This window comes from Lutra lutra, chromosome 7, assembly GCF_902655055.1.
Source record: "Lutra lutra chromosome 7, mLutLut1.2, whole genome shotgun sequence".
Taxonomy (NCBI): domain Eukaryota; kingdom Metazoa; phylum Chordata; class Mammalia; order Carnivora; family Mustelidae; genus Lutra; species Lutra lutra.
The window spans coordinates 127,261,994-127,277,597 of NC_062284.1; the positions used below are offsets into that span (position 1 = coordinate 127,261,994).

Genomic DNA, 15,604 nt, shown 5'->3' on the forward strand with positions numbered 1-15,604 from the left:
TTTCTAGCCATTTGGTGGGCGGGCACTTTTAATCTGGAGACTCGTGTTTAGTTCTCTCAACTTGATAGAAGAAAGTAAAGATTCCATTAGGAAAATTTTTAGAAAATAATGATGTTAGGTTATTTGATTCAGGTGAGCACTTAGAATCTGGCAGATCTCATTGAGCTATTAAAATAATTAAGGATAGTCACAGAGTAAGAGCAAATAAAAAAACAAAAATAAAAACACGGGTCAATTAATAACTCTACGGGAAAAATGGGTAAGAAAAGAAACGTTGTCATAGTATACTTACTAGGTTTGTGTGAGCTATATTTACATAATATTATAAATACTCACTACTGACAAAACTAGTTCAAATGTAACTATATAAGGAGGATGGGGTGAGGGGAAGTGGATGGGTGTGAATACATTTATAAATGATAAGTCAGAAAATAGCCATATAAGCTTCTTTTTCTTACAAAATTGAAATAAATGCAGAAAAGAAAGCTAAAAGGGTTGATTGTGGTTGACCCTGGGGTGCAGGATTGGGGGACTGGGTGGGATGAGGTAAGAGGCTGCTGCCTTTCTATGTAGCCCTTTGTTGCTATTTGATAGGTTGTATGTACACTTTGGCTGGAAAAGCATTTTGTAAAAATAAAATGCTATTAAGAACACCCCTGCTTTTATGTCTGACTAGCAAGTGTTCGATTTTCTCATTGCCTTGTGAATGGAACATGAAAGCTGGGGGTTGGAGTTTAGAGCAGTTTAGACCTGTACAGAGGTGGGAGGAGTGCATAACCATAGGTGCTGAGGCAGACACAAGTTTATGAGCCCACAGAACAGGCTTCTTCTCACTCAAGTGGGGATTTGTACAGGATGAGGCCCTTCTGTCTGTGCTGTAGATGCTAAGGCTTTCATTCTGCTGACGTAGGCGCCCTGTCAAACTGTGACCAAATGAAAGCGTAGAATCACTGACCATGGAAAAAACAAAGGAAATGGGAAAATACTGCATAATTTGTGGTCTCTGAAATGATCCAGCATTAATGAAAGTTTGTTTTAAGTAGTAATTTATGTCAGCTTTGTGTAGTTCAGGTCAATTCAAGAAAAGGTAGATTCCTTCTGCCAGGAAGAAGGGAAGAAATGTATAAATTGTAAGTTTATATTACCATTGGAAATAGGAACACAGAAATCCATTATTTAGAGCCATGATTACTACCAAATTTATCCTGGCTGGCTAGAAGTGATGGCCGTGATTCAGGATACTCTTTTAGAAGGCTTGGATTCCATTACCTTCAGCCTCTAGACAGTGGGGGCTTAGAAAGAGAGACTTATAATGCCAGCTTTTGAAACTGTCATTTTTACTTTTTATAAGTAGTGACTGACCACTAGTCTCCATGTATAGCTTCTTTTAGGCTAAAGGAACATGACTCCTAGGACAGGGCCCTCACTCTTGGGGCCAGGAGCAGACTGGATTTGAGAGAGGACTGTAGTAATCTGATGACTTCTCCAAATCTTGAGTCCTTTAAGATTAAAATGCCTAATGTCTATGGAGTTGGTATCTCTAAGCTAAATTTTTAAAATAAATGGAGATTTCAAACTTTCTGTGGTTCTAAAACTATTGTCAGTAATGCTTGTTAAAATAAACAAACCCCAAAATAAAGGACTATGATTTTTTCAAGGGGGGGATGTTATCTTCAGATTATTATAGGATTTGAACGTGAATCTTACATATTAATTTAACTTGATATTCTTTAAAAAGCAAGTCAATGAAAGTTACTAAAAGGAACTTTCTTACCTCCGTTTACTTGCTCTGAAAAGGAAAGTTATTGTTCTCAGTTTGTATTTTGAGGTGCCTTTAAGTGGGGTATTTAAGGTGCGCCTGGGTGGCTCAGTGGGTTAAAGCCTCTGCCTCTGGCTCAGGTCCTGATCCCAGGGTCCTGGGATCGAGCCCCACATCGGGCTCTCTGCTCAGCAGGGAGCCTGCTTCCTCCTCTCTCTCTGCCTGCCTCTCTGCCTACTTGTGATCTCTGTCTGTCAAATAAATAAATAAAATTTTTTTTAAAAGTGGAATGTTTAAGTCCCTCTGATGAAAAATAATTTCTCTGCAGCAAGAACAGTATACACTCTTTTCTATGCCGTACCTCGGGATCCACTGGCTAACTGAACTGCTTCATAGGTAGTCTGTCCTCAGACTTGCAGAATAAAATTCCAAAGATTATGGCAATCAAAATGTAGGGGTAATGATAAAGGTAAAAAAAAAAATGTTTCTTGTCCATTAAGGATTTATTTATTTCATGGAAACACAACATTTGTCTCTCCATTTTATAGGTTCAGTTCTCGTGATAGTGACTTTTGTGTATGTGACAATCTTTTCACTGACCAGTTAGGTGTCAGATATTTTTAAATAACTGAGTTCTGATTATTTCGATTCACAAGGTACTCTGCAGATACTGTCTATAAAGCAGCTAGAAAATCCCCAATTCACTATCTCTTAAAAATCCCATAAGTATATTCACTTCTTCAAACAGTATTTACTAAAAGGTTATGCAGGAGGCTCTCTGGCCTCAGGGAAGATACAGTAAGAGAACAAGACAGAAAACGTCACCTCATCCCATAGAAGAAAGAGGCAGTAAACAGTAAGAGATCATTTTAAATGGTGTTTGGTGCTTGAAGATAAAATGGTAGAAAGTACCTGGAACAGATTACTTTAGATTAGTGATCAGGAGATTCCTTTCTGAGGAGGTTACAACGAACTGAAGCCTGAATGGCAAGAATCAGCTGAGTTAAAATTGGGTGGGAAGAGTTTTCCTGATAGAGGGAACAGTAAGTATAAAGGCTACAGAAAATAATTGGATATGGTCTTGCAGAGAGAGAGAGAGGAAGAGGAGGGGTGAAGTTCCATGGGAGCCTTTTCAACCACAGTCAGATGTTTGGGTTTTATTCGGAGTTTCCTGGGAGGCCACTGGAGGAAAGTGACATAATTAGATGTACCTTTTGGAAAGATAATCCTAGTTGTGGTTTAGAGAAGGGTACTAGTGAAAATAGGATGAAAATGGTGGCTTGGGCTGAGGCAATAGAAATGGAGAAGGTATGGAGCCCGAGGCCTGGGGTGAATTTGGGAGGTAAAATCTTCAGAATTTACTCTTAAGTAGGATGAGTGGAGCAGACAGGACAAAAGAAGGAGGGAACAAAAGTTTGAGAAACCCAGGCTGGGATGATGAGTGTGTCACTTTCTAAGATGGAGAAAGTGAGGGGTGGGCAAGCATCAGAGATTGGTATCAGACAGGCGGACTTCCTGTAGATAGTTTGACTTCCCCATCTGGAGCTCAGAAGAGAGGTAAGTGGTTGTAGAAAGATAGTAAGCCTTGGGGCGCCTGGGTGGCTCAGCGGGTTAAGCCTCTGCCTTCGGCCAGGGTTATGATCTCAGGGTCCTGGGATCGAGCCCCGCGTCGGGCTCTCTGCTCAGCAGGAAGCCCACTTCCCCCTCTCTCTCTCTGCCTGCCTCTCTGCCTACTTGTAATCTCTCTCTCTGTCAAATAAATATTAAAAAAAAAAAAAAAAGAAAGATAGTAAGCCTAGATTCCAGATCTAGTCTCAGTTTGTGGCACATGGAAGATTCCATGAAAAGAAGGCAATGAAGGTTTCTCCCTCCAAATTGTGTGTGTGATTTATATCACTGTATATTGACCAAATGCATATCTCTTGTTCTGAGATACTCTTCAAATCCCGCCAAAATTAAATCCTATGAATAGATGTTTTCCAAAATACAATAACTGTACTACATTTATTCCTACATGGGAGGTCTGTTAAGGTCTATACCATGTAAAGTTTACAGGAAACTAAGTCAGACACAGTGATTACTTACAATTTTGTCAGCCCGGGAGTTCTCTTCATCTGGGTTTATTTTTGTCTTTTCTCTCACCTTGCCAGCATTTACCAAAAGAACAGTTACTCCAGATTCACCTTCAATCAAGGAAGATGCCACAAGTTTACCAATGGATGGAACAAGTCCACAGTCTAAGAAGGAGGACTATGAAAGCAAAGAAAGCAAAATGTAATTCGTTGCTTTACATGAGTATTTTACCAATGACAGCATATCTGTCCCTGTCGCAGTTTGGCCCAGATTGTCTAGCAGACGTATCGGCAGCTTCTGCTCTTCAGCATTGCCAAGCACTGACTGAAACAACAATATATTTGGTCTTTGGGAAAGATAGAAGTTAAATCAATCCAAGTCATATCAGCTCATGAATGACATACGGCTAACTTACTGGCAACTTGATACCAGCAGAGAAAGGGAGATACTTTTCACTTTACATTTTCATTCTTCAGGTGTGGTCAGTCACATTTTTCCAAACAAAATTTGGATTTATAATTGGAATTTTTTTTTTTTTAAACAAATGACTGGCTAAAGAGCAGGGAAACAAGTTCCTCTTGAGGCAAAAGTTGCCAGCACTTTAGATTCAGGGAGTGTTTATATACAATTGATTTTTTAAAAAATGCTTTCTCCCTAATAAATTTTCACGTGTTATGACATGTCATGGAGATATGCATATATAATATTAGACAGTCCGTTTTATAAACGCTCAGGATTGTTACATTCATCATCTCAGCAGTCTGTTACTACATGCAGTACCTTAAAATTTTATTTCCAATCATCCATTTTTAATAGCAATAAAGAATTTACAAGTGATACCTGAATTGTAGAACACTGTAAAGAATTCATAGCACAATTTATTTATTTATCTTTTTGTGACCAAATATCTCACTGCGATAACTTCAGTCATATTCTGGACCATCTTTCAGTTTACTCTGACCAAATGCACAGTTGCCAGACTCCTGTGTCATGAGATTTGCTCTGCGAGAGTTCTCGTATAATCTGGCGCTATATACTTTCAGCATCTCAACCTTTCTCAACATCAAAGTGTTTTTAAGAACTTCTGCTCTCTACATGCTAATCTACCAGTGGAGAAAGTTTTCTATTAAATGCTAACCAAGAGTAAAACATCCACAAACTGAATCCCACTGGGCCATGATGGAATGTTCTTCAGAGGGACAAGGGCAATAAAGCAATACCTTCCTAATAACCTTTTGTGTTTGTTAAAGTATACTTGCTTGTTAAGTTTCTCACATGTTGTAAAGATGCTTCTATTTCCACGACCATATGTTTTACAAACTTACTATAGTTAAATGTCCAGAAGAAACGGTACTCTTCATCTCTGAACATGAGTGCCAGTGGTTACTGCAGGAGACAGAGATCTTTGATCTGAAAAAAATTACATAATGCAATCTACATGACCTCTGGGAGGACAGCCATGCATTTTATTATTTATCCATTACGGAAATCTGTTGAGCTCCTAGTAGGGGCCAGTCATTGTGCTAGGAAGGAAAATGGAAACACAAAACCAGCTGTGCATGATGTACAGTTTGTTTGGCATTAGGGATTCCATGAAAAAAGGAGTGATGTGTTCAGATTAACTGGAGAAATTCTGCATTAGACAAAATTGAACAGGTTTGGTTTTGTTTTCTCTAACCACAGGACTTCCAGCTGTTAATGGGCTGATGAGCACAGTAAGGTTTGGTGGGAGTAGCCCTTTTGGAAGGAGCGGCTCTCAGTCCTCTCAGTGCTTCTCAGAACCTACATCACACCAGAGTAATATTGGGGGTAGAGAGAAATTATGTCAATATTTTCATTGATGTTTTGTCCAACACTATAATATTTTCTCTCCTTGGATCGAAATGACTTACTAGGGAGAAAATAAGGGAGAATATGAACACATTTTATTTAAATCCTATGGATTTAATTTAAAAATCCTGTGGATTTGAGTTAAATAGCTTTTCCCTTAATATGTAAGCAGGAACTCCAGGCAGTCCATTCTTTTTAGTAGGAACTGGTTTAAACCACTATTCACACATCTGTGGCCATTAAAAAAAGGAAAAAAATTACATCAGGCCAGTTAGACCTGAAAGTTGAAGGTAACACAGATTATTTACCTGGCAAATCCTTGAAAACATATTAGCTGATGATTTTATAACAGAATGGAGAAGGATCTTATGAAAGACCTTTTTTAATCTGAAAAAAAATAAAGCCATTATATCATATTATTGAACACCCTGTGCTACTGTTGGATGAATGAAGGTGTCTGACGGTAAATATGGAACACACAAGAACTTCAAAGGCAAAGTCAACTTTTTGTGAGCAACAATTTTGTCAAAATTCCTTGGCCCTCTGTTTATATGGAATTCAATCCAAGGACCTGTCTTTTCTGAGGATTTTTCCTATCTCTTGCAGTCACCATAAACTCGAGTTAGAAATCAAAAGGAATGCTAAGGAAACACTAATAGCTTGATTTGTACATTTCAAAGCCAACAACTATTTTTCCTTCATTCACCTCTTTGGCAGGATAACTCCTGATATCAGCCCCATTTGAGTTGTGGCTGATGAGCCATATTGCTTATAATATTGGGACATTGGAAGGGATTAACCTTATTCTTGCACTGAGCCTGGTCCAAGACTTAATTTGAAGATTGACCTTTTTGGTTTAATAATTTTGATTCTTCTGGCCATCTTTCTCCCTAAACACACTGAACTTCCACTGAAGTTACTGAAGGCCACAGAGGGGAGAAACACAGCTGGGAGAAATCTGGCTGGATGTTTTTCCCATTGGCTAACGTTGTTATTACTTCCTTTACTAGTGTCTGATTTAAAGGTTGGAAACCAGTTGGTTATATAACGTCTTATGCATACAGTTTCCCAGAATCACCAGCTTTTCTTATAGTTTACATATTTGTACTAATAAAAGAGATAAGATCTATAGCTTAACAAAACAATACACATAAGGCATTTGGATTAAAAGGTTATGTGGGTTAAAAGTGCCTACCTACTTAGCTAAGAAAACAAGCCAATTTTTTTTTTTCCATTTTTATCCCTTCAAGTGAGGTAAATGCATTTTCCATTTTGAGCCTCTGGTCAATGGTATGTAAATTGTATTTAGAGTCACAGTACTTGTTATATTTTCTTTAATCTATATTTAATCTTATAGTTAAATAGCAAATATATTTTTTTAATGGGACCAAATTCTTACATATAATTAGATGGTATATTTACTTAGCAAACATTTTTTTAGCAAGGAGGTAGGAATCTCAAATTGTTCTTCTCAGGATTTGTACTATAAACCCAACTCTACATCATATAATAGCTAAGAATAGGAATGATCATTGAGCAAATTATTCCTTTTCTAAGATTCTTACATCCTCTCCTCAAACTATCCCAGTATTTACTCTCAATTTAATTTTAAGAAGAAAGAAAGAAAATTTTGTGATTTTCATGGCCTTCAAATGAGGAAGCTGCCCTCACAAAGGCATCTGGTTTTCTTGGATCAAAACTAAACCATGAACCGTAAGCTGGAAAGTAAATTTGGGGAAGTTTGTATATTAAAGGCATTTCATGTACCAAAGTATGATATAAAAATAGTTACATCTTTCAACTTTTAAGTTCTCAAATGTTTAGCAATAAAAACATCAGCTTATCCCTATTTGAGAAAAGAAATTTAAACCATGAAAGATTCCATTTAGTTCCATTTCCGTACAAAACACGACACATCTAATTTAAGGCTAGGAGAAATGCTTACATCTAGAAACAGGACTTTAGAGTCCAAGCCCCCAAACAGATTTCAGAGAAGTCTCCTTGCTTTTGATTAGTAACAAAGTAAACCAATTTTTCTGCTCTGGTGAGACCAGGCAGACCTTCAACTTCTAACCTCATCTGCCCCCAGCTTAGCCTCTCCTGCTTTATCCACATCTAGGCCCACATCCTCCCTAAATCCAAACCCCACGCAGGTCACGAAAAGAGTTCCACCAGATCAGCCCCCACCGTTGACCTCTGAAGTATCATAACTGCGACCTACAATGAGGGGACAGCCTGTCAGAGGTTTGTAGCACCTGCATGTCTTTCAGGACCAGCCAATTGCAAAAGGATCTAAATGACAAGTGTCTTTGAGTGCCCCTGGCTGAAAGCGGAGGAGTATTTCTGTGGCTGGGTATCTCTGTAACACAGCTGGACTCTGACATGGTACAAAGCCATGTGACAGTTGTGGATGAGAACTTGTTGCCTCGCTCTCTGCAGGAAAATACTAGATTTCTAAACATAGCACCATGTTAGTTTCCTTTCAGGAGGATAGTCAAAACAATATATAATCCAATGACCTCCACCTTTCAAAAGGTAGAGTCTTGTACCAGGAGCACAGAGGTAGGAACATGAAAAAACAAAAAGGCTACCATACTCAAAAAAGTGCCATACCACACTCCTTGCCTGTAATTCTAACAATAACTTGCTATGTTTTAAGGCACTGAAGTCACACAGTTGCCATTCCAGAATGAATGCCGTGTCTTTCTCAGACTGGCAGATGCTGGACATTCATGCCCACACTGTCTTCTGTCATCACTCCATAGATCACCACGACTTGACTTCCTCTCATACGTTATCCTTTAGTAAAGCATTTTGACTGGCATTATTTAATTTTTTTAAAAAGGTACAATTTACCCTTAAGTATTGGAGCCCTGTGTCATTTTAGCTGATACTTGATGGGAAATAAAAGATCAGAATACTGGGGGCGCCTGGGTGGCTCAGTGGGTTAAAGCCTCTGCCTTCGGCTCGGGTCATGATCCCAGGGTCCTGGGATCGAGCCCCGCATCAGGCTCTCTGCTCCTCAGGGAGCCTGCTTCCTCCTCTCTCTCTGCCTGCCTCTCTGCCTACTTCTGATCTCTCTCTGTGTCAAATAAAATCTTAAAAAAAAAAAATAAAAATAAAAATAAATTAAAAAAAGATCAGAATACTGGCTTGAAGCAATATTTTTTTAAACAAAATTAATGGATATTAAACTACCAACAGTTTACATGTTATAATTTAAAAGTAAGAAGAGATCTTATTTTGAGGGAAAGGAGGATTATATTATATGCTCATTAGTTAGTCACTAATTGACAGTTCCCTTTTATTCTGATTTAATATTTTCTTAAAAGTTTTTTTTTTTAAGGGACAAGTCTAAATGTTGTAGTATCAGGCTTTCTATCAAATTACAGTTTCCTTTTGTTTTTGTTTTTCTTACAAATTTTTCATTTAGAGTCAGGTGTATTTTTGAAGCCACCAGGAGGTTCAAATGGCTTTTAAAACACTTGGCCAACAAGGTGAAAATATGTACTTCGAGATAGTGCATCTCCCTTTGTTCTTGAAATACTCTATTTCAATTGGAAATATTTCCTCCAAATGTCTGTCTGTCTATCTCTCTCATTTCTTTCTCTAGGTTTCATAGTCTTTTCCTCAAGGATCTTTGGAAGCAGATTTATGCCCTTTACTTGGGCCGGCCCGGGAACTAGTGTCATGCCGGCTTGCACTGTGCCTGCATTTCAAGACATCAGAATAAATGGCAACCATAAAGAGCTAGTGAGGGGGCCCCTGGGTGGCTCAGTGGGTTAAAGCCTCTGCCTTCAGCTCAGGTCATGATCCCAGGGTCTTGGGATCGAGCCCAGCATCGGGCTCTCTGCTCAGTGGGGAGCCTGCTTCCTTCCTCCCTTTCTGCCTGCCTCTCTGCCTACTTGTGATCTCTGTCAATAAATAAAATCTTTAAAAAAAATAAAAATAAAGAGCTAGTAAGATTAGTAATTAACTGATATATATATATATATATATTTTTTTTTTTCTAGTGACATAGGCTGGTCTGTTCACCAGGGGTGAAATGCTCCTTTTGGTAAAACAAGATTGTTTCTCTTCACCCTTGTGGGATGGTGCATAGCTCTTTTTTAGAGCATATTTACACGTACTTCATCTATCAGGAGAACCTATTTATGTCCTCTTTTTTACCTGAAAGCCGAAAGAGGAATTCCCAAAATGTGTGTCATGTTGCACATAGGATTTAAACTCTAAGTTTCGACTATATCCCCTGTACAAGGTGGTTGGCTTTTTTCTTTTTCCCCAGCTCTTCAAGCCAGCTATTATCAGATCATACTGCATAACTCGTATTCAGTGTTATCCCTAGGGTAGTGGTAATGCTAGTTTAGATTTTGTTTGTCCATTATTGCTGAGCACTTAGCTGGAGAAGGGAATGAAGGATGGCAGGAGTTCTGTAAAATGATATGAGCACAGAGGAAGCTGGGTCGTCTTCAACAACACACATTTTAAACTGTTTACTTGAAAGAAAAACAAAACAAAACTGCGGTAGCACTACGCCCTTTATCTGATGTAGGGTCCTGGAAAGCGGCGCGGTGAGAAGTGCTGTGAACTTGCGCACTGATGCACGTTGCACTGGTCTTTAATGTTCTCTGTGGACTGCTTCCTGGCAGTCTGGATCTGGGTGGAAAGTGGCCTCCTTTCAGATATTTTTTTCAGTCTGAGTGCCCTGTGCTTGTCTGTCATTTTGGATTTCCATTTTATTTATGCTATCATTAAGCCCACCATGAGTGAAGATACAGGCTTGATTTACGGCTTTGCATTTTGAAAACTTCCCATCATTCTGAACCTCAAGCTGTCAGTTACCAGAAGTCAGGCAGTCATGGCAGTAAAGCTATCTGATATGGTGGCTTTGGGGAGGTTGGGCTGTGTAGAAGTTTGGAGAAACCTAGGGAGTTTTGCCCTTTTTTTTTTTTTAACTTTATTCTGAGTTGAATAAAATAGATGCACCGGTTCTAATGAGGCACTTCCTGCCCAGAGTCACTGGCAGAGCAGCCTCCTCCCAACAGCTGCAAGCTTGAGAGACCTCATGCTGCTGGCCAAGGTTCATTCTGTGCTTTGACTAAGACCACAGCCAATAAAGCCAATGTGTACGGTGGAAAGAGTTTCCCATTTTTTCCATTGGAGAAGTCTTTTGTGAGGTTAGGTTGACTGTTGCAAATTAGCAGTGGTGGTCATTGCTCATTTTTTAATTTTAACTGCATGTAAACTTACTGATTAGATTCCACTGAGAACAAATCCTAATTTTCTGTAAGGTACATATCCTTTTGTCCAGTATTCTTTAAACTCCCGGTTCTCAAAATGTGGTTCCCAAACCAGCAGCAGTAGCAGCACCTGAGAGCTGGTTAACTACGAATTCTCAGGTCACCCCTAGATCTACTGATTCAGAAACTCTGGGGGCAGGACCAGCAATGTGTTGTAAAAAGTCTTCCAGGGGCTTGTGATGAATGCTCAAGTTCAAGAGCCATGCCTTAAAGATTCATTTGACTATAGCTGTCTTTGAGCTTTAGTTCCTATCCCCGAACAAAACGAGAATGTGGTTTCCTTTCCACCGGAGGTACAAGGGTACCCTTTTAAAATTTGGTTTCCAGTATTATATATCCTCCCAGATGTCCAGGCTATGACTCCAGTCCCCTTGGTCACCCAGGTGGAAGACTTAAAAAGCAGCTTCCAAAGATGCTTGATTTACCTCTCAAGGTTACTTCCCCCACCAGCTCTGCCTGGCTTACTTCAATTAACCAGAACTCTTCCCCACTTAGCAGGATCAGCAGGACCTGTAGGTGTACTCCTCTGTCTGGTTTGGAGTGTATAACAGGTATTTTATTATCAAAATGATATGAACTTCTTTAGGACTGAGTTCCGATCCTGTTTTTCCTTCCTCCCACGTGCTTGGAAGCCGCCAGATTTGGGACATTGGTTCTATGTGATCATTTCACGTGTAGTTTCCTTTTGTTCTGTCTGTAACAGCAGCCCGCAGTCATCCACACTCTGTTTCGGAGTAACATCTCCAGACTCTGACATTGTCAGCTTAAAAAAGATTTTGGTTTGATGACCACTGAACAGTTAAGTTGCACCCAGCTTTCCCTCACTGTCTCCAACTGCGATCAGGGATTTATGGCATCATTCTGTCTCTTTGTCCTTGGAAGAATGATGATTAATGGCCATATATAATTTGTCTTGGCCTTTTATCTTACGTGTTGTACCTCTCCCCTCATTACTTATGATTGATACTTCGAAATGTTTGTTTGAAATTAAGTTGTTTCCCCTTCTCATTTGTTTAGGAATGGACTAAATCGAAATCTATATAGAATTCAAATTCTAAAGAATCTTAACTCAATCTTTTCAAGAACTTCTCTCAATTTCTGAACAGTTGATTTAAATATTACACTATGTCACACATTAAAGAAAGTGTGTTTCCTAGAAAGGTGCTTATTTATTGAGCAAATGCAGTAATGAGATAGACTCCAGAGTCTTTGCTAAGCCCCTGTCCCAGCCAATTGCAGCCAATTACAGCAATTAAAATGTACAATTCTTACATAAATAGCAATATCAAGTAAATTGAGCAAAAAACTTATCCCTTCAAACTGTTTTTAAAATAACCTCAGTTATTTAATGGTTTGGGATTTGTACCAACTAGTTATATAAAAATTTAGAAACAAAAAACAAAAAACAAAAGCCTACATAAGTATACAAATGTAGTTTATGACACCTTTTATGATCTGCTATGGGAAAAATTTCCACTGTTGAACAAGGACTATGCCAACAACATACTTACATTCATAAGTTACTTTGCACTGGTGGCCTTCCATCCAAGAAGCTATTTCCAGGGACGCCTGGGTGGCTCAGTTGGTTAAGCGGCTGCCTTCGGCTCAGGTCATGATCCCAGTGTCCTGGGATCGAGTCCCACATCGGGCTCCTTGCTCGGCAGGGAACCTGCTTCTCCCTCTGCCTCTGCCTGCCTCTCTGTCTGCCTGTGCTCGCTCGCTCTCTCTCCCTCTGTCCCTGACAAATAAATAAATAAATAAAAATCTTTAAAAAAAAAAAAAAAAGAAGCTGTTTCCATTCATTCAAATGTCTATCCCAAAGTCTTATCTATGTATATTAGCAGTCTTAACCTTGTAATTTTTAAGAATTTAAATATAATTCCTTTATTTGGTACACTGATAGATTAGCTGAATGTATATGTTTAAATATATAAATACTTCATAATTCCTAGTTACCAATTTAATAGTTATATAATACCATTTGAAATTAATGACAACTAAACTTACATACTAACCCAACCTTGCATATGCTGAACTTTATTACCCATCAGCATTTTGCTGTTTATTACTCTTCTCAGAAGAGGGAATGAAACTGAACTTTTAAAAAAGTAGGTAAAATGTTATATGTATTTATTTATTTATTTTTAAATTTTGTTTATTTATTTGACAGAGATCACAAGTAGGCAGTGAGGCAGGCAGAGAGAGAGGAGGAAGCAGGCTCCCCGCTGAGCAGGGAGCCTGATGTGGGGCTCTATCCCAGGACCCCGGGATCATGACCTGAGCCGAAGGCAGAGGCTTTAATCCACTGAGCCACCCAGGTGCCCCTGTTATATGTATTTAGATGATATCAAATAATACAGGAAGACAGACAAGACCCTTAACAGTACCTTCATTGCTTTTGAGTGTAGGCACTAACGATGAAGGATAAGTTTGGACAGAGCCATACAACCCCAGAATGATCCTTCTTGTTTTAATATTTTGCTTTTGGGCAACCTTTACTTTCCAGAAACAAGGATCTTGTGTATATGTAAAAATTTACTATTTGTTGGGTGCTACGTGAAGATGAAATCAGATTCTCAAAGCCCTTACTGAAGATGGGCTGAGCTTCTCATAGACAGATCTCATGTGAGAACAATCCCATTCTGGAGCCACTGAGATCCAGATGTCCAACTGAACGGCTGCCATCCTCTGTCTCCAGTAACCTCGAGATCACTGCTTTTGAGCTGTGAGCATGTGTTATGCATTTCTTATCCTGACGCCCATGATTGAGGTCAGATGTTCTCTACCCTTAATTTTACCCTTTGGAACTCTTTATATTTCTCAGTGGGATGTACAGTCGCAGACACTGGTACCACAGAGCAGCTAGAGAAAAACTTTCCCATGATACAAGTAGATATTCAGCCTAAATTTTCATTACCCTTAAATATTTAGTGTTTACTGCTCTTCTCAGAGAGTGATTACAAGTTAACTGTAAACAAAATAGTAACATACAAGTAAAGTTATATCTTCCAGAGTCTCTAACGACTTCCCTTCCCTCCCCTGACCCCGAGTTATAGCTTGAAAGAGTGGATTCAAAAGGAATCTTGTTTTGTCCTTCTGCATGTGCAGTCAACACATCTGAAATTTACCAACTTTCCTAACATTACCTTAACTGAAACTCAAAGTGGCAACTACCTGAATGAAATCCATGCTATTTTGATACTCATCTCAAAACCACAACTTTATACAAAGTTTGATTGATTTTACAAAAGCAACATTGTCTTCTACCAAGAGAATAATTACTTACCTTTTGCCGGTGCCAGAAGGAGAGTGAATTCCCAAGTTACCCACCATTTGCGGGCAGAGCCATTTGGAAATGTTTGGAATCCAGGTAGGATCTGGGAAGGTCAGACCAAAGTAAGTCACCAATTTAATATTGGCAGTTCATTTTTCTAATTATTAGCCAAAGGTCTGTCTAGAATACAAAAAAAAAAAAAGTATGTGGTTGGATTCAAGATTTAGTTTTATGTTATTTTGATATCATCATAGATTGAACATCTTCTTGATTCTTCAAATCAGTATGGATCCAGAATAAGATTCTTTGAAAGCTATATAGAAAATGGTCTGACCAACCAGTGATATGAGAAAGCATCTTTATTTTAGGTAGTATTTATAAGTGCTATCAATATAATTATATTCTGAATTGCAAGATGCCTTACTAGATAGTAAGCTCTTTGGAAAAAGGCACTGTGTTTTGCCTACCACAGGAGCTAACATAGTGTAAGGGTTCAAAATGTATTCACTAACTAACTAACCACACCACACTCTCCATCATCTCTCTACACTAAGCAAAAGGTGTTTATTAACATCTTGATAGCCAGATTTGCAATGTCTTTCAGCACTTAACAGACCAGTTGCCTGATTGTATTCATGAAAATTCAAATCGCAGTGTTGTTCTTGGAATTTCTGCCTAAGGGTTTCAACCCTGCCTTCAGTGCTTTGAATGGCATGAAAACCACACCGATCAGATAACATCTGTATGTCACCAATATTAGTGACCAATTTACTGAGCATGAAATGTGCTGATTTTCCATAATGGATATCAGTAAAGTATCTGTGTTATCATTGCGTGCACCATCTCCCTTGTGTTTGTGTAAGCATACTGTTGAGGACTGAGTATGTGTTGGCCATCATATTTGTGGATTTTTATAGAGATTCCTGTCATCACCACATAGTTCACCAGGACTTTTCCACCAGATGGTTTATAAGGAACAAAAATCCCTAAGATTGTGATGTTGGTCCCTTAAATCCCAAATTGATTTTATAACATAGAATTTTATGGAAATAGACCCATATGATGAATGAATATTAGTTTCTCCATCATTGTTGACTTCCAATATCATCTTCAGGAAGTGGGGCTTTACTCCCTATACTATATGGCAAGGAAATCTTTGCTGGACCTTATAGGTCTGACAATATCCAGCTAACTTGTGACTTATTGTGGTTTCCCTTCCTATTCAGTCCCACCAGCATTTCTTTATTTCTGGACTTTTAGCCTGAGAAACTTGCTTAGTTCGTATGCCAGTTTCTTGTCAGTTGGCAATTTATTTGCTGACTTGGGCTAAGTGTCTGCTATAAAAATCACTTAGAATTGTGTACTTCC

General features: G+C 38.7%; 1 protein-coding gene and 1 long non-coding RNA gene across 11 annotated transcripts in view; one reads left to right on the forward strand and one right to left on the reverse strand.

The window, feature by feature from the left end:
- CEP128 (centrosomal protein 128) overlaps positions 1-5,081 on the forward strand; it is a 404,915-nt gene extending 399,834 nt beyond the window's left edge. For all 8 annotated transcript variants that reach the window (XM_047735544.1, XM_047735549.1, XM_047735545.1 and 5 more), the window contains one exon: positions 3,910-5,081. In XM_047735544.1, the coding sequence (XP_047591500.1) occupies positions 3,910-4,037 (128 nt within the window). In that variant the 3' untranslated portion in view covers positions 4,038-5,081. The remainder of the gene's footprint in view (positions 1-3,909) is intronic.
- Positions 1-15,604, reverse strand: part of LOC125103735 (uncharacterized) — a 47,812-nt gene that overhangs the window by 16,398 nt on the left and 15,810 nt on the right. Inside the window, exons 1-3 of one of the 3 annotated variants that reach the window (XR_007128481.1) lie at positions 12,474-12,646; positions 5,158-5,242; positions 3,845-4,009 (exon numbers count right to left, since the gene is read on the reverse strand). This is a non-coding gene — a long non-coding RNA (uncharacterized LOC125103735). Of the gene's footprint in view, positions 1-3,844; positions 4,010-5,157; positions 5,243-12,473; positions 12,647-14,248; positions 14,417-15,604 lie in introns of those variants that run through there. The other 2 variants (XR_007128482.1, XR_007128483.1) reach the window with 2 other exon arrangements.